The sequence below is a fragment of the Prionailurus bengalensis genome, chromosome C2, assembly GCF_016509475.1.
Source record: "Prionailurus bengalensis isolate Pbe53 chromosome C2, Fcat_Pben_1.1_paternal_pri, whole genome shotgun sequence".
Lineage (NCBI taxonomy): Eukaryota > Metazoa > Chordata > Mammalia > Carnivora > Felidae > Prionailurus > Prionailurus bengalensis.
The window spans coordinates 82356705-82381610 of NC_057350.1; the positions used below are offsets into that span (position 1 = coordinate 82356705).

Genomic DNA, 24906 nt, shown 5'->3' on the forward strand with positions numbered 1-24906 from the left:
ATCACCATCAAGCACACGGCCTCTGGTGTGCCTGTCAAGTAGGCACATCAAGTTCAGTGCAGCCCCAGGTCCCATACCAAGACTTCCCCTCAAGGGAAACCGGACCCTGCCTCTGCCACCAGCGGCCGCACCCTCCAGATGACAGACACGCGGATTCGCGAACACGTGGCCAATATTCCCGGTTTTACACCCCCTTGCTTTTGTGCACCAGGGCAAGTGTGGGAGGTTTAAGTAAGGGAAGGGTTAGAAATCATCTCAGCATATCCTTTTCAGGTTCTGCCAGACAACCTTTATTACATCGGAAAAAGCAACACTAGGCACTAGATCTTGCAAAATATGTTCTGACCAACTCTAAACTTTCTGAAATTAAAAATGCGTAACCACTGTAAAGTTTTTAATGAACAAAAAAGTTAAATACAAACTTTCATATGCAAAATAGATTATTGTATAACTGGCAGCCTCACAGCCAAGTACTAAATTTTCTTCCAAATTTCCGTGGGGGTGGAATGGGGGGGGATGTAAATCCTAATGAGTACAAAACTTAATTTCGGCTTTATATATAGAAAAAAAAACAAACTTTGAGGAAAAATAGCTTTTACATTGAATAGTATCTCTTGAAATAAACAGCCCAGGCCAGCCCTTACAATTCTGAGGTTTATACTCAACCAGATCTGGGATGAAAATTAAGCGTTAGGGTTTATAGTTACTTCAAATCCAGTTTCAAGAGTAGCCAAGTCAGCTCATTCCCAGAAAGAGCAGTCTCTTTAGGATGACCACCACTCTTCTGAAGACTCCTGGATCGCCAGAGTTCCTAGGCCACCGTTCTACTTTTCCACGCCCCCAGGCCAAGGCCGTAGTGTCAGACGTCCTCTGAAAGGCAATGAGAGCCCTACCCAAGGAGAAGGTTTCTCCTCTCCGGCACTTCCAAGCCTCAAGAACGAGAGCTCCAGCTTCAAGTTGGCAGTTTCTGCTCCAGCCTTCGGGAAGTTAATTAACACTTCCTTCCTCCCCCCACTGATTCCCCTCCTGATCTTCAGCTGGGAGTGGAGCTTGATTAACATTCCTTTCAAAAATAAATAGTTCAAACAGGTAATTCAGAGTTAACTGTGGAGCAGCAGCAAACAGCCACTGCCATTATGTTTGTAAATGAGTGAGCGAATGAACACACGTGAACAAACACACAAAAAACAAATCATAGAATAAATCCTGCATTTCCCACATTCATAGGGAAAAAAAAATCTTAAAAAAAAAAAGTATTAATTAGCGTTTGTTCTTGTGTGGGTTGAATAGTCCAGGGCTCTGAGCAGGCACAGGCTCACACACAGGGTCCACGCACCAAGTCGGGCCCAGGGTGCAGGGAGAGGCCTGCGTGCGCGTCCTACAGCCCAGTACCTGTGAGCCAGCAGGGGCGATGCGGGGACTGTTGAACCCACGATGCATGAGGTATATGGAAACATCCGTCCTCCGTGAAAGAACCACCAGCAGCTAGAGGGACCGGGCGGGGCATTCTCACAGCAACTGCTGATGAAGGATTTCCCACACCATCTTCTTCCGGAAGAGAGGCATCTGGTGCTACAGAGGACCCACAAACGACACGTATGTTACACATTACCGTGCACAGCGTCAACCTGCAAGTGTAATCAAGTAAATAACCTATGTCCTTTCTATAGCCTTGACTCTCTCATGTCATGGTTCAGACTTACAAAGCCAAAAAAAATGAGGCTATAATGTTATTATATTGCATGTATCATAAGCATCTGTACATGCTAAGGAAAATCTGAGCAGGATGCAGAATTACACATAGACTCCAACAACTACCTCATAACACAAAAACATGTGCCAAAATGGAAACACCCAAGTGGTGGCATAATACCAAACTTTTCTACTTACGTACATTTTCAGAACATTCTAAAATGAGTATCTTCTGCTTTTTTGAGAAACATGAACTTTATTTAAATAAAGGAAAAAACATTAAAAATTTTCTGTGTACCAAATGTTGTACACTGTCAATTCTGTTCAAATGGCAACTTCAGCCCTTCAGACCTCACGTCTCAGAGAGCAAATAACTCCTTGTATTCAGAAGCATCAAAGAACAGAATGCCTTAATATTCTGCTTTAAGATCATCACTGCAGGAGCCAATTTTCAAAAGCAGCAGCACGTAAGACAAATCCAAATCACCTGTAATTCAACTAGTCCTCTTTTTAGTGAAATCAGAAGTTCACACCCTTGAGGTACTCCTGATGTCTCATTATAATAAGATGAATACACCACTTTATTATAAACTAGGGCTTTCCTACCTGGAGGGGCCTAACACATCTTAACACATGGATGTGTAAGTTATTTTAAATAGCTCGAAACCTGTAGTAAAAAATTACACATTTTTTCTTAGTAAAACTACTCAAACTAACCAATTAATAAGTGCCTTTATTTTAGACTAGAATTGTCTTAATTCAGCATGGGAGCCCTAGAAGCATGAAATAGGGTTATTAGTCCTATTCAATAAGTACAGTTTGGTAGACAACATTTATCAAAATGAGGTCTCTTTAGGAAAAATGTGTCTTACAGGGGGTTGTCTTCAGTTACACAAAGGTTGAGAATCCACTATTACAGATTAATTCTCAAGAGTTCCCAACACACTCTAATAATCCCCGCCCAAATGGAGAACCCCCAATAACCAGCACAGAAGGGAAAAAGCAGTATTTGTAGTTACAGCTTACACCTGTGGCTTAAATTCTCACGAGGCCTGATTTTCCAGAGGGAAAAATCTTACATGCCTCCTCCTTTAATTAGAAATATCAGTAATACTCAGGAATTAGAGAGCTCCAGAGTCCAGACATATGCAAATTGTCTCACTGGTCACCAAAGACTGAACATAAGAGCAGTGGCAGTGACAAACCCTGATACCAGCAAGAGCAGGGCCATGGCCAAGGGTTACGGCAATAATAATAGTGGCACAGCCACCATTATTAAGACCTTAATGTGACCCAGGCACTGGTAACATGCTCTAAGTTTATCTGGTTTAGAAACAAGTAAGTAGGTGAGGAGGGATCTTCACTCACCTGAGTAAATGTGATAGGTTTGTCCCTAGAGATATAATCTGCATATTTACAAGTAAACATTCCACAATCACTCCCATTTAACTGTTGAGGAATCTCCTAAAATTACAAAAAAAAAAAAAAAGGGGGAGAAAAAGGCATAAAATTTCATCACACACAAACTCCTTTGACTTCTTACAAATATTCCCGTGGATAAACAATATTATAAAGGTGTACGTTAAAGGTACTACACAAACACAGTCTTTATGTTGTATAAAAACCCTAACCATGACATGAAGTATGTGACCCACACAGAAAATATTTTTTTGGAAAGAAAAAAAAAAGCAAAGTGAGAATTCCTTCTCTCAGCTCTCCTATCAAGAAACCAAACTGAAAGAAAGTTTACTACTAGGAACAGGAATTCTAGTCAGAATGGTTTCAGAAGCACTTTATAACTTTTGAAAAGGGCTAAATGTGAGGAGCACCTGGGTAGCTCAGTCGGTTAAGCTTCCAACTTTGGCTCAGGTCGTGACCTCACAGTCTGTGGGTTTGAGCCCCGTGTCGGGCTCTGTGCTGGCAGCTTGGGGCCTGGAGTCTGCTTTGGATTCTGTGTGTGTCTCTCTCTGTCCTCCCTGCCACTCACACTCGGTCTCTCCCTCTCTCAAAAATAAACATTAAAAAATTTTTTTCTGAAAAGGGCTAAATGTGGCACAATCAGAAACACACATACAACACAACGAACCTACTTGAAGACTGCACGGTTTAGCTTCTCTAGCCAAGAAAATAGGATGAAAACTTTCAACCCCCACAACAAGCAGGAGAAAGAAAAAAGCTTCTTGATAGGCTTTAACTAACCAAGATCTTGCTCCGATGGCTCAATTTTGTCCTAAGCAAGAGCCCAGCTTCCTGCAAGCAGTGCTAAAGGCATCATAAACCGATCTAAGTGAGGTAAATTCACACACTCCCCAGGCCTCTGCTGCCCTGATCTTGGCCAGACCCTACACACTTTGGCTGCCGGCTCAGCGGAGCACACTTTGGCTGCCGGCTCAGCGGAGCACAAGACAATAATAAGAGAGAGTCTGAACCCCTGCTGGAAAACATTCTAGATGACAAGAGCTAACTTTTATTCAAAGAAATACAGAGGATTATTGTGAAAAAAGAGGACTGTTTGAACATGTGTGACACCCACGCACATGGTAGGTAGCTCGTGCTTTTCTCCTGAGCACAGCAGCTCTCAGAGTGGAGAACTATGGACACCGATACGCAAAGGAAGAGAAGTTGTTTTCTTTATCACGTTCCCCACACCAGAACGTGGCATTCGTCCTAACAGACTCTCCTTATATCTCCTTATATCTCTCCTCAGGAAATTTCAAAGCTCAACCTTTAAATCATTCAACTTAGAAAGGAAAATCCTGTGGGACAGGTGAGCCATTATACACAGGTGAGGGCTAAAATTGAATTCATGTGGCTTACTTTTAAAAGAAGCCATTAGGACTCAAAATGCATGCAATCTCCAACCCCGAATGAGATTCTAATCTGGCAAGTATAATACAAAGCATATTCACAAACAGCGTACTTGACTCTTTTGAGAACCTGTGGCACGGGACCCTTAAGATCTAAATAAACAAAATTCTCAGAGAAGTAACAAGAACTTTAAACCTTCATTAGCACCAAACAAGAAAAGTGGCTGACTTTAACCTATTTGCTTTTCTGAGAAACATACTAGCATGCAGTTAACGTTTACAACTTAAACAAGAAATAAGGCTAAGAAGCAGGCATCTTAGTTAAATCTTGCCTTTCTCAAGATTTAGAAGTAGGTAATAATTCTTAAGAGTACACTTCAGGAGAATGCATGCCTAAGGGTATGAGTGAGTGAAGGGAGGGAGGAAGCCAAGTCTACTAACAGGCCTCTGTCACTAAATGCAAGACAGCACTTCAGATACAGACGGATCATTACTTACATGTGGCTTCATGCTGTAGTGGGTCCACTCTAAAAGATTTAGATCAATATTTCTTTTGGTCTTACTTTCATCCTGTAAATACTGACTAAAAAAACAACAAAGAAGGAATATATTGATGAATCCCTGTGGAGACTTACCATTCTGATTACAAAGGACATTACAAACGATGTTAACAGACATGCTATTCACAAATCCATCTCCATTAGCTTTTTTAAAAATGTGATTGCTTCCGGTTTTTAAATTGAAGTTTTTCCTTATAAAAACTGTACATGCTTTAGAAAATTAAAACCTGTAAAATGTCATATGCAAAAGACCTTATAACAGCCACTCCAGAAGTAATTACTATTAATAGTTTGCTGTGTATTCTTCTAGCTCTCCACCCCTAACACACAATGTAAAAACATACACTTTATCCTATTTTTAAAAGGACTTCATTTTACAACTCGCTTTTTCTCACTTAACAATAGACATAAAATGTGGTGGGGGATGGGTGAAGCAGGTGAAGGGGATTAAGAGGACACGTATCGTGATGTGCACAAATAATGTTCTATAATTGTCGAATCACTAGGTTGGCTGTAGTGCACACCTGAAACTAATAAAACACTGTCACCTATGCTGGAAGTTACACAGAAAGATAAACCAGAAGGTACCTATATACTTGTGGTAAGCACAGCATAGCTATAGAGATGTCAAATCACTAAGCTATACACCTAAAACTAATGTACCATTATGTGTCAACTATACTTCAATTATAAATAAATAGATTAAAAACAACGGGCCTAGACTCAAAACAAAAAGAAAAACAAAAAGAAAAAAACGAAAAAAAAAATGTCATTGCCATGAAAAACAAAAAAAGGAAGACTATTTTAAATTAGACTAAAAAGACATTAAGTCCATGTGTGAACCTGACTGGCTTCCTGGATTTAGAAAAAACTATAAAACATACCTGAAGAAACCAGAACATGAACCATATGTTACATATGACCGATTGCTAATGTTCTTAAGTGTGATAATGACATTGTGATTATGTAAGGAAACTTCCTTGTTTCTAAGAGATATATACTTAAGTATTAAGGGTGATTTAAGGGGCACCTGGGTGGCATAGTTGGTTAAGCATCTGATTCCTGATCTCAACTCAGGTCATGACCTTGTGGTTCGGGGGTTCAAGCCCCACATCAGGCTCTGCGCTAATGGTGCAGAGCCTGACTGAGATTCTGTCTCTCCTTCTCTGCTCCTCCCCTTCTTGCGTGCATGTGTGCACTCTCTCTCAAAATAAACATTAAAAAAAAAAAAAAAACTATTTAAAAAAAAAAAAAGAGTGATTTAATTTAAATTTAATTTAAAAAAAGAGTGATTAATTTAAGAGTCATCAAATTCAACCCAGGCATCTGGGTTCTCACCCTAAGCTGCATGTAAAGTAAACCAGCATGGGTTTTGCTAGGGCATGCACTCTCAGTGGGAGCATTACCAGCCCCAAGCTGTAGAAATTGTTTCTGGGAAGGCAAAAATCTTACATATTTCAATGGTTTGTAGCCCTCTAAACCCAACAAAACAAAAAGTCTTATTCCTTAGCACTCTTTTGTCTTGCCATGGAGGAATTAAATTTTTCTCTGGGCAGGGGAACTAATAATGCAAAAAAAGTTCAGAAAAGCTGAACCAGGAGCATCAGGAAAGGGAGAGGAACTCGGATACCCACAGGAGTGGGGGGGGGGGGGGGGGGGCAGAGAAAGAAGAAGAGTGAATGTAACAGAAGTATGATTTTTTTGTAACTTTTTTGTAACTGTAACAGCAGCTTACTTTGCTGTATGATTTCAGTGAGAACATTTCTATGTATGTGATATTACATATGTGTATGTGCACATGTAAGTATGTGTGCACATTTTATATACATCCTAAACAAAACAGACTAGGAGGAAATAACTGCTTTATAAACAATTTGGTGTATCTTCTGATTTTTTTAAATCTTTTTTCTCTTCTGTTTAAACTTTCTATTCAAGATAAATACCTATAAATAAAGGATCTTTTACACTAAAATAATATTGAAAAAGAGAGAATTGAACTGTTGTTAATAACAAATTTCCTTGTTGTTCATTTAAAAGGCTCCTTACTTAAGTATCCTTATGAAAATTATCCAAGTATCTTTACTAAAATTACAAACAAGAACCCCCATTTGCGTCTGGTGAGCCAAAGGGGTTCAAAATAGACCGCTCTTACTGAACTACTTCCTCACTGTGAAAATCATGTCAGCACGTTACACAGCTAATAAGTGGCTATGGTTTAAAGGCAGGTTTCTAGCAATTACTGTTTGAAATAGTTGCCTACAAACCATATCCATATGCTTGAATTTAAAAGTTACTTCTTGGTTCTGAGATGAACCCAACCATCATGGAAAGCACAGGGACATGACTAGGTTTAAGAATCAGAGAAATAAGACTCTCTAGCTAGGGGTGCCTGGGTGGCTCAGTCAGCTGAGTGTCCGACTCTTGATTCCAGCTCAGGTCATGGTCCCAAGGTCGTGGGATCGAGTCCCCATTGGGCTCCAAGCTGAGCATGGAGCCTGCTTAAGACTCTCTCTCTTTCTCCCCCTGCCCCTCTCCCTCACTTGTGCTCTCTCTCTCTAAAATAAAAAATAATAATAAAAAAAAGACTCCCTAGCTAACAGTTCTTTAGAACATTCAGAAGAATGTATCAATCCCAAAGAAACCTAATTCAAATCACAGGATTCTAATAAGATATATTTTATATTATAACACACGATAAACTTGTTTCTAATGATGCTACTAAATAAAACTTCTCAGTTAAGATCAGATATTAGGTTCTTTTTTGACAAGAAGATGAATTCAAGTCAATTCCTGAATAACCGAGAAGATAGCCTTCACTTAACATTAGACCATCACCCAACAGAGCCTCCTAGGATTGGATAGAAGATAGACCACCTAACAAGAGCATAATGACCCAACGGTGAAGTTTTTTAGCCTTTACTTACAGGAGAATCTCACAGATCCTGTGGCCCTTTTGTCCCATAGAATCCAGATATTTGAGACACCTTTTTCGTAGGTCTATCACCTATAATGGAAAATTACAACATCCAGAAACATCTTAACCACAACAGGAGAATTTTATTTCTAAAAATAAAGCCTCTTTTAAAAAGTCAATACACATATCAACATAAATGGATGCCTAAGACACATTTTTTATAAAATATCACAGATGATATGAGCTTCATTTCTATAAAGTTATATATTTCATTTCCTGGAAAAAAGCCTAGAAATTTACCAAAACATTAGTGGTCTTCTCAAAATGAAGAGTTTTTTTTTTTTTTTTGCTTTTTGCTTTATATCTGTACTTTTCTATAATCTGTACCTTCTTGTAAACAAAACTAAGGAAATCAAATAAAGAGCACATATGTGTTACTAAAACCCTTTCCTGTCTTCCTGTATGCCATCTAGTTTTCTAAGCTGTTCAACTCAAGAACAAAAAAGGACTCTACAGAGTACACTTTATATGTACTACTGGACTTTAACTGGACAGAAAAGGGTAGACTTCCTTATCCAAGAAAACAGCTATTACAGAGGTGCCTGGGTGGCTTAATCAGTTAAGCGTCTGACTCTCGGTTTCAGCTCAGGTCAAGATCTCATGATTTGTGGGTTCAAGCCCCACATCAGGCTCTGTGCTGACAGCATGGAGCCTCTTGGGATTCTCTCTCTCAAAAATAAGTAAATAAACATTTATTATTTATTTATTTGTTTGTTTTGTTTTAAAGTTTATTTCAAGAGAGATAGTGGGAGTGGGAGTGGGGGGCAGAGAGACAGGGAGAGACAGAATGCCAAGCAAGCTCCGCACTATCAGCACAGAGCCTGACATGGGACTCAATCATGACCTGAGCCCAAATCAAGAGTGGAACGCTTGACCGACTGAACCATCCAGGTACCCCAATATATAAACATTTACAAGAAGAGAGGAGGGGAGGGAAGGGAACACAGCCATTATATAAACTCCAACAATTACCCCTCTCAACTTACCACCAGGCTCCAATGTACCTTCCGATGAATAGGCACCAGAATAAGTTCCTGTTCAAAGAGATTGACCCCTTTGGTCCATCTTTTCACTGCTTGGTAACCACCAGACTTTAATTTGGGATAGAAAAAAGTACTGAATGCATGAAGTGCTGGATACCCTTGTTTTTTGTTTCTTTCCACCAGAAGATTCATGTAAAAATTAATGACCTGTAATACCAAGGGAGTAAACATCAGAACACAGCAAGTACATTACCCAAACTACATTTCTACCTAACTGAATTAGGATGAATTGGAGATAAGAAGCTCCAAGAAAAGAAGGTACTAGAGATGGGGATGAAAGGGCCGTTTACTGCAGAAAATGGAAAACAAAAGATAATCAGGGCAAAATGGGAGGGACTAAGAAGGAGTGAAATTGTACTTTTGAACCATGTGAGTAAGAGAGCCATGGGAAGGAACTCAAGGAGAAAGTCTGCAATAATGAAAAGGTGTATGTAACTATATCACACACAATAATATGCAAAATATGAAACAGAACTGAATCTTACTATTTATAAATTTTACTATATGTAAAAATATTAACAGGAAGAAAATATACCTAAACATTAACATTTTGTTTATCTTTGGTGGCGCTTTTGAATGATATTTTTCTTTTACCTTTCCTGTATTTTCCTAATGTTCTATAATAAATACATAACATTTATAATGTAAAACAAAAATTCTAGTTTTACAAGAATGTGTTTATGGGTCATTAGTCATTGGCAGAGAGAGGAGGAAGGCAAAGGGGGAAAATGCAGGGACTTTGGGGAGTTAGGGAAAGGAAAGCTAGAAAACATGCAAGAAGTAAAAACTCATTTTAGCTAAGTATGTAAGGATACAAGACGACAATGAGGCAAATTTTTGCAGTTATTGCACAAAGAAAAAAGACACTTTACATATACATTTATGCACAATGATCAATCTATTTATCATTGAAAAGATAAAATGGCTCTTATAAGAATTCATCTAAAATGAAGTATCACTTGCTGCTTCCTTCAACTCATCAGCTACACCCAAGGTTTATCAAAATGTCACTGGCTGGCTTAGTCTATAGAGCATGTTGACTCTTGATCTCAGGGTTGTGAGTTAAACACCATGTTGGTCATAGAGTTTACTTAAAAACAAATAAATCAATCTGTAAAAAAAAAAAAAAAAAAGTACTGAAAACTACTAGTAAATGAAGTGGTGGATGAAACAAAGCACCGATGCAGAAGAGGGAACCATTATTAATTAAAGGCAACAAACAATCAGAATTGACTACCATTTTAAGGTTTGAAATGTTTCTGGTTTTTTACTTATTTATTTTTTTTATTGTTTTGAGAGGAGGAGAAGGGCAGAGAGAGACAGACAGACAGAGAGAATCACAAGCAGGCTCCACACTGTCAGCACACAGCCTGATGTGCTGATGTGGGGCTCAAACTCACAAACTGTGAGATCATGACAAGGTGCCCCTGTTTTGTTTTGCTTTAATGTTTACTTATTTTTGAGGGAGAAAGAGAGATAGAGCATGAGCAGGGAAGGGGCAGAGACAGAGAGGGAGACACAGAATCTGAAGCAGGCTCCAGGCTCTGAGCTGTCAGCACAGAGCCCAAGGCGGGGCTCGAACCCACAAACTGTGAGATCATGACCGGAGCCGAAGTAGGACACTTAACCAACCGAGCCACCCAGGCACCCCATGAAGTGTTTCTGTTTTAAATGAAACTAAAAGTGCGTTATTATAACTGGGTAGAAATCACTTTGGCTGTGGACAGTAACGGTTAAGCATAATGACAGAACAGGGAGGGGATGGAGAGACAACTTACTTCATCATTGAGCCAATGATAGTTCTTCAAGGTCTGTATATCTCCTCGAGTGATTCGCAACTTGAAAGCGCTACTTAGGATCTCATCCTGTGGGCCATGACCTAGGGCATTACTGATCTCCTTTTCCATGTCCTGAATTAGAAAGTCCAGAGGTTGTATTTTAAATAGAACCAACAGTCAGATTTCAAAAGTCTGAAATTTAAAAAAGCTTTTCATCTCTGTAATACAAAGTAGACTTACTAATGGTTATAAAAAATGTTAGTTCAATTACTAGCTTCTGGAAACAATAATTTGGTAATAACATTTATATTTATAATTTCAATGATCTCACTACCATTTACTGAGCACTCTGAGCCAAACATGGTACCAGATGCTGAAGCACATCATTAATCCCTGCTTGTGGGGAAAGTATTATCACCATTTTACATAAGAAGTAAAGCTCAGAGAACTTAGGTTACATGTTCACAGTTATTAAGAGCCCAGCCTGGAACCCAGGGGTGTCTAACTTTCTAGTCTTTGCTCCTTTCACAATACTCTTAAAGTATTTTGACACTTTCCTTATTTACCTACTAAACTTTTATTTAAACATAGCAAAGTAATAAAATTAGGACCCGTAAGAGATGATACTATGCAGTTTGGAAATGAAGGAAATAAGCAAACAGGGAGAAACTGGAAAACAAGGCACTGGTCCAGCAACTGAGTCCTCACTGAATAGATGGCTTCTTTACTCTGAAGAATTACACAGATAAACGCATATTCAAGCTACTGAGACTGAATCTATAAACCCAATAGAAATTATTTTCATTCAAGTATTTTAAATCCTGCTTCTCCCACTACACACAATTGTGCTATTTTATGGATCTCTCCACTTGCATGTCCAACATACAGTAGGTGCTCCACAGATACTCACTGCTTAGGACTGACTACCACCTACCAATACAACATTGGAAAATAAGCCACAATGTGGGCTCACCTTTAAAATGAGAATTTACAACTATTTTCATTTCCTTAGTTTTTCACTAATCCCTTTTAAAAAATACAATGGACTCATTTCTAATGCTAAACTCATACTATGTAACCCAAAATATTTGAAGGTTAGGGAAAAAAATCTACAAAGAACCCATTATATTCCGAGATACGTGACACATATGTCTGCTCACATCTGCTGAACATTAATCTGACCCTTTAGGCCACCTTCACAGATCACTAATGATCAATGTAACCAGTGACTGGACAGCCCTTAGGCCTGATTTGTTTCATACACTCATCCCTAGCCTGGAGAAACGCCTCAAAACAAAACATTTGTTCAAGTCTTGAATAACTGGGGCTACTTAAAAACACACCTCTTATTCTGATCAACACAAGAAATAATACCTCTGTAAGTTCAAGAAGATCATCCATCCTTTTATCCCTCTCTTTGCCCGAGCAATGTTTTTCTTTTGCCTCAAGTATTGACATTTTCCTCCTGAGTAAGCCATTGCTCCCATTGCCCAGGCGGAGTCGGGCCGACACCTCTTCGGATAGGTCAGGTTCCAGTTGGTGTCCCCTCCTCTGATCAAAAAAGTTTCTATATTCTATTGACATGTTTGATATTTACACATATAAACATACATAACACATGAAACATAAAACAGTGCCATTATCCTGAAAGAAGAGAGAAAGCAAATCTCCCAAATAAGGAGATTTTGTGTATCTATCTCTGCAAGATGAAACAAAAAAATGTTCAAGACCTAAGGTTCACAGGACACCTCAATTACAAACCATGAAACAGAACACTCATCACTTTCCCTGGAGGCAGCAAGGAAAGTATTTTCAGCTCTCTTATGCCAGCGGAAAAATAAGACGGTTATAGGACATTCTGAAATGTTTAAAAAAAGCAAAAAAAAAAAAAAAAAAAAAAAAAAAAGACCCATAATCCCATCACTCAGAATAAAGCATTACGATCCTTATAATAAGTAAACTTGTTCTATTTCATCTTTTAAGAAAAATAATTACTCATATAGAAAAATGTACATTTATGTACCACTTAATTTTTTGTAAAATTAACACCTACGTAAGCACCATTTGGGTCAACAAATAGAACTCTGCCAACATTCCAGAAACTCTGACAATACCCTTCCATATTGTGACCCTATGTAATGTTTAATATTAAATTTCAGTTATCTAGTAGACCAACTTTTAAAATTAAGAAACTGAGTTACAAATAGAGCTTCAGACTAGGACCACACTAGTCTCAGCATGCTTAGCCTGTACTCTTCACTCTAGCTGACTGCCAGGTATACTGGTCCTAGGAAACTAGCAGCTGGTGGCCCCTCCCCACATTCCCCGGGCAGCAAAGCCTTCAGGTTCAGCAAGAATAGAAGCAAGAGATAGTTGGGTTCTTTTGTTTGTTTTGTTTTTAATGTTTATTTATTTTTGAGAGAAAGAGAGAGAGTGTGAGCCAGGGAGGGGCAGAGAGAGAGGGAGACACAGAATCCAAAACAGGCTCCAGGCTCAGAGGTGTCCGCACAGAGCCCAACGAGGGACTCGAACCTATGGACCACCAGATCATGACCTGAGCTGAAGTTGGATGCTTAAGCGACTGAGCCACCCAGGCACCCCAGCAGGATGTAGTTTTTAGCCAGGTTCCAAATATGCTCCCTCTCTTTCCTCTCTCAGGCTTAGCTCCTCTCTTCTTTCAGTTTGTGCTCCATAGGTGATAAATGCTAACTCAATACAAAAGGCTTCGCTCCAAATTACTGGGGATGGGGAAGTTCTGAGACCTAGAACTTAACGAATGACTTAGCCTTCAGACTAATTCTTACAAAAAGGTCTAATGGGAGAAGAAAAACTTGATTATACTGGTACTTCACATAAATCAGTGTCCTAAACTCTGGCATTTCCATGTATCTAAAATGTGAAGTAATCCAAAACTTCAAGCTCGCATTTAATTTAGTAATGTATTTCTTTTGGATACAGAGTGTTTAGCAAAGCACTCTACTACTATTGTTTAAAATGTTAGTGTTGGTATGGGGATCACTGGAACACTTTTTGTTCCAATACTTACATAGAAAAACATTAAATCCAATTAAGCCTAAGACTGCTAATATTTTCAAATAAATCTGAGATCTTGACTCTGAAAAGAAATCCTGAACCTATTTTTCCTAGAGACATATGGTTTTTAAAAATTCTCCAAAAGAAGCCAGGTAACACAGATAAGGGTTGGGATGGAGGCAAGTTGGTCTCTCTCACAAAAAAAGGTGGCTACCATACAGAGGTAAAACCCCAGGAATTCAGAAGGAAGCCAGAAGTTGTGTATCTTCAATGCCTGCTGCTTTTTCAAAGAAAACAACAAAATTAGAAATCAAAGTAATATTTTTCATCTTTCTTACTTGTCATGAGCACCAAAACTTTAACGTGAATCAGCTGAAAGAGTAAAATGATATAAAATTGAACTAGGGTTTCCACTTACACCTTCATTTTCAAGTCTGAGTCCAACTGTCCTCTCTGTATCAGAAATTTTCCCCTTTGAACAACACCTGAGGAAAAAAATTGGGAGAGTGTAGACTGGATATATACTTTTTAATGTTTATTCATTTATTTTGAGAGAGAGAGAGAGAGTATAAGTGGGGAAGGGGCAGGGGAAGAGGGAGAGGGAGAATCCCAAGCAGGTTCCATGCTGTCAGCACAGAGCACGACACTGGGCTCAAACCCACAAACCATGAGATCATGACCTGAGCCGAAATCAAGAGTCGGACACTTAGCCGACTGAGCCACCCAAGCACCTCTAGACTGGATTAATTTTAACCTCTAAATGATACACTAGTTTTAGAAATAAGACTTAATAATTTGTAAATAAAAACTGCCTTGAGTTTATATAGTCCTCTAAACCAAGAGTCAGCAAAGTTTCTGAAAAAGGATCAGATAGTCAATATTTTAGGCTTTGCAAGTCTTGTGGGTTTTTTAAGTAATCTCTATGTCCACCATGGGGCTCAAACTCACGACTCTGAGGACCCCAAGATCAAGAGCCACATGCTTTACCACTGAGCCAGCCAGGTGCCCCAAGTCTTAGAATTTTTGTCACATTTTCTCAGCTTCCATCATAGCTTAAAAGCAGCCAGACAACATGTAAATGAATTAGCATGAATGTGTTCCAATAAAACTTTGCTTAAAAAAATAGGCAGGTGGACCAGATTTGGACAATGGCCCATAGTCTACCCCAAACTCTATTATCAAGGAACTATCATCCAAAATACTAAGGGCATACAGAACTGCCTTCACTGTTCTTATACTAGAGGTGCTAATGCCTAAAGATGCCTACCACAACCACACTCCTATCCAAGTGGTACCTGCCTGCATCTCCCAACCCCTAAAGCCCAGAAGAGAAGAGCACCCTCTGAGCTAGGGTGGGCATTAGACACAACAGCTACCCGTGTACCCATATATGCTAACCAGCTACCAGAGCTGAGTAGAGTTCATAAGTCTTTAGACATAGTTATTCACAAAAATAGCTTACAAAGAAAATAATCCATCAAAAAAAAACTTAGAATGAACTGAACCATGTACCTCTTCTCACTTCTCACTGAGCATAGAGGTCCCCTTGTTTCAACAACTCTATCTGCGAAGATGACAAAGAAAAGATTAATGTTTCCTTTATTAACCAACCATATAGCTAGAATTTCAACTTACGCAGTTTCCAAAGTATCAAGACATTCACTTATCATTTAGTGCCGTTAGTGAACAGCCAGTGGAGAAATATGAAGAAATTAACAAAATAAATATTAAGAAACTAACTCTAGGCTCACAAAATACTTGCTGTGTAGAAGCTAAGAATAACAATCAAGAGGTATTTTATGAATCTACTTCATCTTGAAATCGCTTTTTTACTAAAGTACTTGTACTGAATAAAACCAAGTCAATGCCCTGGGTCAACAATGTTTTAAAGTTTGGTACACCATCTTTCAGTAGCACATCATTTCTCAATTTCGTATGCACATGAACTAAGGTCAATACATGGAGATAGGGCTAAATGTGGGAACTCACATTGTTTTGGAACAAACTGAGTTGTTTTGACTCCGTGACTTTGCTCTTCCCCCCAGCCTTTGGTCTTTAATGTGTCCATGTGACTTCTTTGAGAGCTTAGAAACATAAAAAGTGAAGAAGGTCAAATACAAAAGGAAAGTCCACCATAAATATTCATGATCTCCGACTGACAAGCTTCTCGAAATAGGAGTTATTGATTACCCTGTAACTTCAAAATTATGAGAGGATGCAACATAGTAACATCTGGGACTTGGATACAAGGAGTGTAATCCTGATTCTAATACCTCAGCCAAGTTACCTAACCTCCAGTTTCTCTGTAAAATTGGGCGTTCTCAATCCCCAGCACCACCCTGACTAAAAAAACCTCAGTGTGATAAAACTCAGGTTAAAAGATGAAAAATTTTAAATGATATAATGAAATTGACCCTGAAACCATACAATAAAAGCCGGACTGTAAACGGCAAAATAGTTTGAGGATTTTGCCAACATGACAAAAGCAAAAGCTCAGGAAGCATACTGCTGCTTCCAACAGTGGCTAATCAAAACGGAGAAAATATTAACATTCTGCCTAAGAGAATAAAAAAAAAAGCTCACAGACAGCAAGTTAAAATTCCTAGACAAATAATCTTCTGCTATTTGTACATTCAACAAGCTAGACAGTCCTGTGACTTTTTCACCTTCAACTTGCCGTTACATGATTTCCAGGATCTTCCCCACCCCCACCGTGTATTCTCACACCACTTGTTAGAATTATCACCTGTGCCTCAATCCTGAGCTCATATATTTTTTGTCCCTTTCTTACAGGCTAATATAAGGCCAGACATCAGCTCCTTCTGCCACTGTCATCTATTTGCCCAAAGCACTAGAATATTTAATTAACAAACAAGAAGCCTTATAAGGAAAACTTTCTATGACCTGGGGTGACTTGAATCTTGTCTCTGAAGTGGAGGACTTCCAATTGTGCAAAAATGCATTCACTAACATGCCACTGGGACTGTGTGTATATCTGACAGAGAAGCTGGGGTGGGAGGGAGAACTGGGCTGAAAAGGGGAAGGAGGGAGAAAGGGACAGAGAGAGAGACAAGAGATTGTGGGAAATGTGTGTGCTGGAGTGTTCGAAAAGCCTCTCTGCTCAGTAAGAACCTGACTTCGACCTGTAATTCTACTTTTCTATATCAGAGTTTCAAGAGTTCATGTGAACAAAAGAGTCTAAAGCTGACAGAAAATTCTGTTTTGCAAAACCACTGCTGTGTGTCTCATTACTAGATACAATGTTCAGGCATATAACAAGGCTAATTCTCTCAAAGCTAGCCTCTTTTTTCAACAAAGCCCTTCTCACCAATCCCCTCTCCAAAAATAAGGAAAAAGATGTCTGGCAAAGCATTTATTTTGTTAGCTCATTTCTACCTGTGATAAGTTGAAGTTACAGAAGGAACAGAGTTTCCATGACCACCTTCTTTAAGTCGCTCCAATAACCTTCGGTATTTCTCCCTTTCCTCTTTCTGAACACCCTAAGTAAAAGAAACCATGTTAGTTAAGTACTGTAACATTAAACCTATCATTAAATCATAAACAGAAACTAAGAGGTCAAATGCCGCCCACAAACGTGTTTGTCAGCATTTTAAAAATTTCTTTGAGTTCCCAACTTTATAAATCTGAAAAGAAAAATCCAAACATCTGGCCTGTTTCAAAAAACTGAATCAACTATGTGGAGCTGTGTAGGGCTATTCTCCTTAGATGGGCTATTCACTCCAGCCCACTTCACTCATTTGTGTTACCTGCTTGACTCAGATGGCATCTAGGTTTTTGACAGCAGTTTTTTGTCAACCACAAAAAACTCAACGGAAATAATCCACCTGCATATTTAGAACATTCAGCTTCCACAGTGAATATGGTCTCACTAAGTCACCAATGACTTCCATGGCCAGACCCAGCAGACACTTCTTCAGCCCTCATGTTACTCGACCACTCTCTCTGGCATCTCACCCTGCTGACCTCACCTTGCCTTCCTAGACTATACATTCCTGATTTCTTCTTATCTTCTTAGTCTCCACTGCCAATTATTTCTCCTTCTGCCTGCCCTCAAATACAGGCAGTCTGCCTGTCATCTCTTCTCACACTACATTCTCTCCCTGAGTCATCTCTCCCTTGATTTATTGAACATCGATACACGGAAGATACAGAAATGTGTCTCTAACCCTGCCTTCTTCTTATAACTCCCATCACCTATATCCAAGAGTCTACAGACAGGTCTTGCGGTTTCACAGGCACTTTATTATTTTTTTTTTCCTTTTTATGAAATTTATTGACAAATTGGTTTCCATACAACACCCAGTGCTCATCCCAAAAGGTGCCCTCCTCAATACCCATCACCCACCCTCTCCTCCCTCCCACCCCCCATCAACCCTCAGTTTGTCCTCAGTTTTTAACAGTCTCTTATGCTTTGGCTCTCTCCCATTCTAACCTCTTTTTTTTTTTTTTCCTTCCCCTCCCCCATGGGTTCCTGTTCAGTTTCTCAGGATCCACATAAGAGTGAAACCATATGGTATCTGTCTTTCTCTGTATGGCTTATTTCACTTAGCATCACACTCTCCAGTTCCATCCACGTTGCTACAAAAGGCCATATTTCATTTTTTCTCATTGTCACAGGCACTTTAAACAATGTCCCAAAACTGAAGTCATCAACTTCCCCCTACACACACTGGGTATCTTGGTCAGTGACCAAGACTGAAATCTGAGACTCAGGCTCTTCTCTCTAGCTTTGTATTACACTTAACCAATGAAAATGTCCTTGCTAATATTACCTTCTAATATTTCTAGAATATATCCTGTGTGCACCTCATACATATTTGCTCAGTCTCATCTCTGACTTCTCACCTAAGAGGTACTGAAGCCTACTTCCATCCCTTCCTCCCTCTGCTTGCCTCTGTTGATTCACCTAGTCAGGCACAAGCTCTGAGAAGATGGGGGCTACATTTTATTCAATTTTTGAATTGAACTGAATTGAATTTGAATTGAATTGCTGACAACTAGCACAACACCTGGGCCTCAAATAAGTAATTCTTAGACAAATTGAACTAAGTGGCTCGGAAAACCATCCAGCAAATTGCACTAGGTGATGGTCCTGAGAAATTCCATGGATACAAGAATAATTCTAAATTTTCCTAGAATAAGCAAAGATTTCAAGAGGGAAGTAAAAAGAAGACTGTTGATGAAGACATCATGCTAAGTACCCTGAAAAGGGAAGGAAAAAGCAGACGTGTTCACCATTTACTTCTCTTACTTAGCCACAGTTATTACACCTTATGAAAGAAACAAGTTAAAATAATTCAAACAGCGAAAAGGAATACAATCTCCTCTCTTTCTAGCATGATTCCTTTTTCTGTCCCACAGTGAAAAAGAATCTGAAAATTGACTAACTTATATACGTATAGAAGCCTCCAGAAGTATCAGTGGTTACTTGTTTAGCATCAGACCTGGTGGTGGGGCCGCGCACTAAAAGAGAGACTGGGAAATTTACATCCTTTTCGTACCTTTTGAATTTTGTACTCCAGTACACATACTATTTATTCCCCTAAAAATTCATAAAATATTTTTTAAAAGAGATCAGGCTAAAACGGCTTACCTCCTCCACAGTACAGTGGGGACGCCTCAGACCCTTGCCACCCTCTTCAGAAATCATCTCTGTTACAACCTGTTCCTGAGGCTTCCAGGTTAAAGAACTTTCTGAAGGGCCTTTGCTGTGGCGACGGCCACCGGGTCTTCTACTATACCCTTCTGAGTTCAAAGTAAAACTGCGAGACAGAAAAAAAGAAAAGAAAAAGTTATCGCCAAACTGCTTAAATTGCCATTATTTAATCTCCCAAACCATCCTGTGATTAAGCTGTCTGTCCTAGGTTGAGCCTGCTCCTGGCAAACCAGAAAACTACCACTCACAACAGTTAAATCTGTCTCTAAAGTGGAGGGCACCCCAGCATTCCGCCCTGGAATGTCTGTTTGCAGCCAACAGGGCTGCCACACGGAAGCCTCTGCCTTCTTCCTCATGCTCACATGTCCAACCACAACTCTGGATTTAGCTGTGTTATTACACATACCCTCCTCAGACACTACACTCTCGCTTTAGTCACCTGCACCAGTGCCATTACTGATTCGTGTGACTCCCTGTTTACTGTGTCTATCCCACACTAAACTTCAAATTCCATGAAAACAGAGATGACATCCTTTCACCACTGTACCCTAGTGCAGGACCTAAGCCAAAAGGCACTCAGTAAATATCCACTGAATGCTGAATTAATGAATGCTAAAGAAATGGAAGCCATGAAGCCCCCACGCAGTCCTTGTTGCTGGTGACAGAGCCTGCTTCTCCTGATGTCATCAGTAATGCGTCAAACTGGTATCATACCCCTCTTGATGAGATATTTTAAAGAAGATAAACCACTGATGTAGTATTTTTACAAAACGAAAAAAACCAAACAAAAAAACACTGCATGATCTTGAACAAATAATAAGTAAACATCAGACAAAATTAAAGAACGTTCTACAAAAGAAATGCCTTCTACTCTGTAAAAATATCCATGCCATCAAGGACAAAGAAAGGCTAAGGAATTGTTCCAGATTAAAGGAGATCAAAAAGCCATGAAAATTAAATGTAATACATGATCCTGCACTGAATCCTTGACCAGAAAAAAAAATAATCTCTATAATGGAAAGATTTTAATGAGATTATAGAATAGTATTGTACCAGTGTTAAATTTTCTGATTTTGTTAATCTGTGATTATGTAAGTGAATGTCCTCACTCTTAAGAAATAAACACGCTCATGAGCTTATGATTAAAGGAGCATGAGCCTAAGACTTACTCTCAAAAGCTTCAGAAAAAAATATTAGGTATATATGACAGAGCATGATGAAGCAAATGAGGCAAAATGGTAATAACTGGTGCAAGAGGGGGAGGGGCAGAGAGAGAGGGAGAGAATCTCAAGCAGGCTCTACGATGTCAGCACAGAGCCTGACACAGGACTCAATCTCATAAACCATGAGATCATGACCTGAGCAGAAATCAAGAGTCAGATGCTCAACTGACTGAGCCACCCAGATGCCTCTATAGAGTTTTAAAATACATAAAGACAAAATACATGAAGCAAAAACTGACATAACTAGATGGAAAAATAGACACATCCATAATTATAGTAGAAAACATCAACACTCCTCGGTCACCAATCCATAAAAAGGTAGGTACAAAATCAGTTAAGACCCTGGTTGATGCTTATGGTAATTCTCTACAACAACAGTGTAGACAATATGCACATAATGGTAATTTTAGAGTGGAAACATATCAATCACAATTTGTACATATAATTTTGGAAGACATAGTGTGCCATACAAAGTCTCCTAGGAATGTGTTTACTCTGCAAGGAAATTAAATGTTGTTCTACAATAAATGTTAGCGAATATAAAAAAAAGAAGAAGAAGAAGAAGAAAGAAAATCAGTAAGACTGTAAAACATTATCAGTCAACTTGACCTAACTGGCAATCTAGAACATTCCACCTAAAAATAACAGAATACATATTCTTTTCAAGTCCACATTGAACATCATCCAGGCAGACCATATTCAGGTCATAAAACAAATGTTAACAAATTTTAAAGAACTGGAATTATACTACAGTATATCTCTGACAGTAATGGAATTAAATGAGAAATAACAAAATGATATTTGTACTTTCTCTCTTAACCCTACAATCAGCTATTTATTCAACAAAGTGAGAACACAGAAAGGAGAAGAAAATTACTAATAAAAACATTTCATAAAGCTGATGTGTTTAGTATATGGAAACTTATCATGGTTTCTGCACTTTCTATATGTATATTATGCTTCCAAAATAAAGTTTAGGGAAAAAATTAAGTTTAGGGGAGGTGGGGGGGGGATGGGTGAAACAGGTGATGGGGATTAAAGAGTACACTTATGACAGGGAATTGAGCAATGTGTAGAAATGTTGACTCACTCTATGGTACAGCTAAAACTAACATTAACACTGTATGTTAACTATACTAGAATTAAAATAAAAAACTTAATAAAAAAATAAAGTTTAGAAGTGAGCAACATATCTTTTTTAAAAGGTTTTCAACATCAGATGCTATAAGCATATGATGATATAGAAAGAGTAACACACACCTGAGTTCAAATCTCTCAACAGCTGTATGATATCTGGCAAATTACTAAACTCGGAGTACTTCTTAACAAGATTACATAAAAGAATAAGTTTCCATTTACAGGAAGGCAGAATTTAACACTTACCCAAAGGAAGGCAGGACTCTGCGAGGCTGATCTCGGGTTACTGTCACTCTGATCTTTGGATAGTCACTTATTCCATTAGGAGATTTATTACCTATTTTAAAAATGCATTTGTAATTGTAAAAAAAAAAAAACAAAAAACAACAACCCAACCCAAAAACCTGTGAACAGTCTGCATTAGAAAATCTGTGAGCAGACTACATTGTGGAACTAAATACCCTATTCTTTCAAATTCTATTACTATATAGCACAGAGATCCAGTACAAATTGTAAAAGTTGAAGGAAAAGCAATAGTGCTTAGTTTGCCTTGGACCTCAGAGAGACTGTAAAAATTCACAGGCAAGCTCTTCAAGTTTCACTTGCATCCTGGGACCATCAAGAAGCATGGGGAACTCAGTGATTACAAACTCCCTGTAATCTAATCAAATTGAGTGAGTTGTTCAAATCATTTCTTCTTCCCAAGAAAACAGAAGTTATTATTATTATTTTTAAACAGAAGTTATTTTTAAATGAAAACTTGCTATAGGCTACTACAGTTCACTGGAAGCTTCCAACACTTATGAGATGGTTACTATACCTCAAAAACAAGTAACCACACTTTCATCAGCCCCATTCACTGCTGGAGCTACTATAGAGGTGTAGAGTCTCTGAGGACTCCAAAATGTAAAGAGATTTAAAACTGAAAGTTTTTTCATTTAAGTCTGTAGCAGCAAAACTTAAACTGACCTGAATTCATTTGTTTGCAAAATCTGATGTGAACCACTGTTCAATCCTAATGGATTGTTAACAATATTCAATAAACACAACATATCTAAAATATGAAAGATTCTAAATTCCCAAGCCCATCTTCAAGGGTTTCAGATAAGAGACTGTACAAGAAAGGTGCCCTAGGAATACCTGTGTTTCTCTGACTAGGCTACACAAATACACAGAAACATAGTGTTGGTACCTCAGGCACAAGACAAATGTATCATCCCTTCCATATGTCCAACTTAATAATAAATAACTTTTTTAATAGTTTTTTTTAATGTTTATTTTATTTTTGAGAGAGAGAGCATAAGCAGGGGAAGGTGGTGGGGGGTGGGGGGAGCAGGGGATCTGAAGCAGGCTCCAGGCTCTGTGTTGACAACAGAGAGCCCAATAAGGGGCTCAAACTCATGAACTGTGAGATTCTGACCTGAGCTGAAGTAGGATGCTTAACCGACTGAGACACCCAGATGCCCCAAAGATAAATAACTTTTAATATTTATATATTCAAATGACACGAATAGATTATAAAATCTAATTTGTATTGCTTCTAAAATGAAAGACTGCAAAAAAAAGTATCATTTTTGTTCCAGGTCTTTTGGAACTAGATTCTCAGACTCAGGGGTATGCATTTACTCCCCTTTGCTCTTCTCTTCTACCAGAGATACTTTACTAAAAAAGTTTGAGTAGCATTACTGTAAGGTTTTTGTCATTTCCTCAATTTCTTCTATTTTTGATCTCTGAACCCACAACTTTTCTAAAAACTTTTTTCTCTTTCTCTCAAACTTCATATGCTGTGTGACAGAGATCACAGCCATTTTCAGGAGTCTGGATTCTTCCTATTCTTCCCCATGATAGAATTTTATACAGTATGTACAATAATTACAATTCAACTTTGGGCTCCAACAATAATATGGAGATTCGTAATCCATAAAAATATGAGAACTGGAAACTTAAAGTTGCTTCCCAATCAGATGATGTTCCTCAAAGGCAGGGTTTAATTATTTTGTTATTTGTTTTATATTTTGTTATGAAAAGTTTTAATTATTGTTTTGTTATTTTGTTATTCTTGATAACTTAACGCATGCCTACCACAGAGTAAGCTCTCAGGAAATGTTTTTATTTGTTTTTTTTTATGAATGACCCTTGAACTAAGTCACATTAAAGACACTGATAATACAAATAGAAAACACAACCAGTAAATTCAATGACAATTCTAAAAGAAAGCTATTTCATTTTTAGAATGGTAGAGAGACTATGTCTATGTTCTTATCCCAACCTTTCCTTTCATATTCTCAAAACTCAGAAAACAGAGGCAGAAGGAGGTAGAGGAAAGCAGAAAGATTTTTGACCACCTCACCCAGTTTCAGCATGTTGTTCCAGGATCCAGAACCTGTCAGTTCACAAGATGAAGAATTCGAAAATACCTTAAAATCAAATAGAACCACCTCTGTAGTATCTAAATTTTAGAATTTAAGTAAGTTCTTAATATAAAAAAAATCACTCTATTGGTGATTATTTTGCTAGCTCACAGAAGAGACATCATTAGTGAGACCAAAGGTTTAACTGGTGAAGACTCACAAAATTATGTACAAAATAACAATTCTAGGTTCTTTACATATAGTACTTAAATAAGAAAAGCAGATGTATTAGTAGCTGAGCTCTTTATAAATATTTTTTAACTGCATAATTTCTTAACTTTTAAATTCTTGGCCTTTATATCAACATTAATAAAAAATGGTTCTGGGGGAAAAAAAAAAGAATGTTTTTGGAATCAATGTTTCTGGGAAAAAGTCATTTTACTCATTAATTCCTAAAAAGAGAATATTTCTTTTTTTTTTAATAAAATGTTATTTATTTAAGTAATCTCTGTATCTAACGTGGGGCTTGAACACACGACCCCAAGATCAAGAGTTGCATGCTCTCTGACTGAGCCAGCCAAACATCCCATAAAAAGAGAATATTTCTAAAATGTAACTTTAATGATGAAGT

At 38.3% G+C, this 24906-nt stretch overlaps 1 protein-coding gene across 4 annotated transcripts in view; it reads right to left on the bottom strand.

Annotated features, from left to right (window-relative positions):
- Positions 1–266: 266 nt before the first annotated feature.
- The window catches only part of SENP2 (SUMO specific peptidase 2), a 32137-nt gene continuing 7497 nt past the window's right edge, over positions 267–24906 (bottom strand). For 3 of the 4 annotated variants that reach the window (XM_043594677.1, XM_043594679.1, XM_043594678.1), the window contains exons 4-17: positions 24275–24341; positions 22171–22261; positions 19502–19670; positions 17284–17387; positions 15877–15971; positions 15400–15451; positions 14306–14372; positions 12229–12405; positions 10855–10986; positions 9020–9223; positions 7984–8063; positions 4998–5082; positions 3061–3156; positions 267–1572 (exon numbers count right to left, since the gene is read on the bottom strand). In XM_043594677.1, the coding sequence (XP_043450612.1) occupies positions 1510–1572; positions 3061–3156; positions 4998–5082; positions 7984–8063; positions 9020–9223; positions 10855–10986; positions 12229–12405; positions 14306–14372; positions 15400–15451; positions 15877–15971; positions 17284–17387; positions 19502–19670; positions 22171–22261; positions 24275–24341 (1482 nt within the window). In that variant the 3' untranslated portion in view covers positions 267–1509. The remainder of the gene's footprint in view (positions 1573–3060; positions 3157–4997; positions 5083–7983; positions 8064–9019; positions 9224–10854; positions 10987–12228; positions 12406–14305; positions 14373–15399; positions 15452–15876; positions 15972–17283; positions 17388–19501; positions 19671–22170; positions 22262–24274; positions 24342–24906) is intronic. The other variant, XM_043594680.1, reaches the window with a different exon arrangement.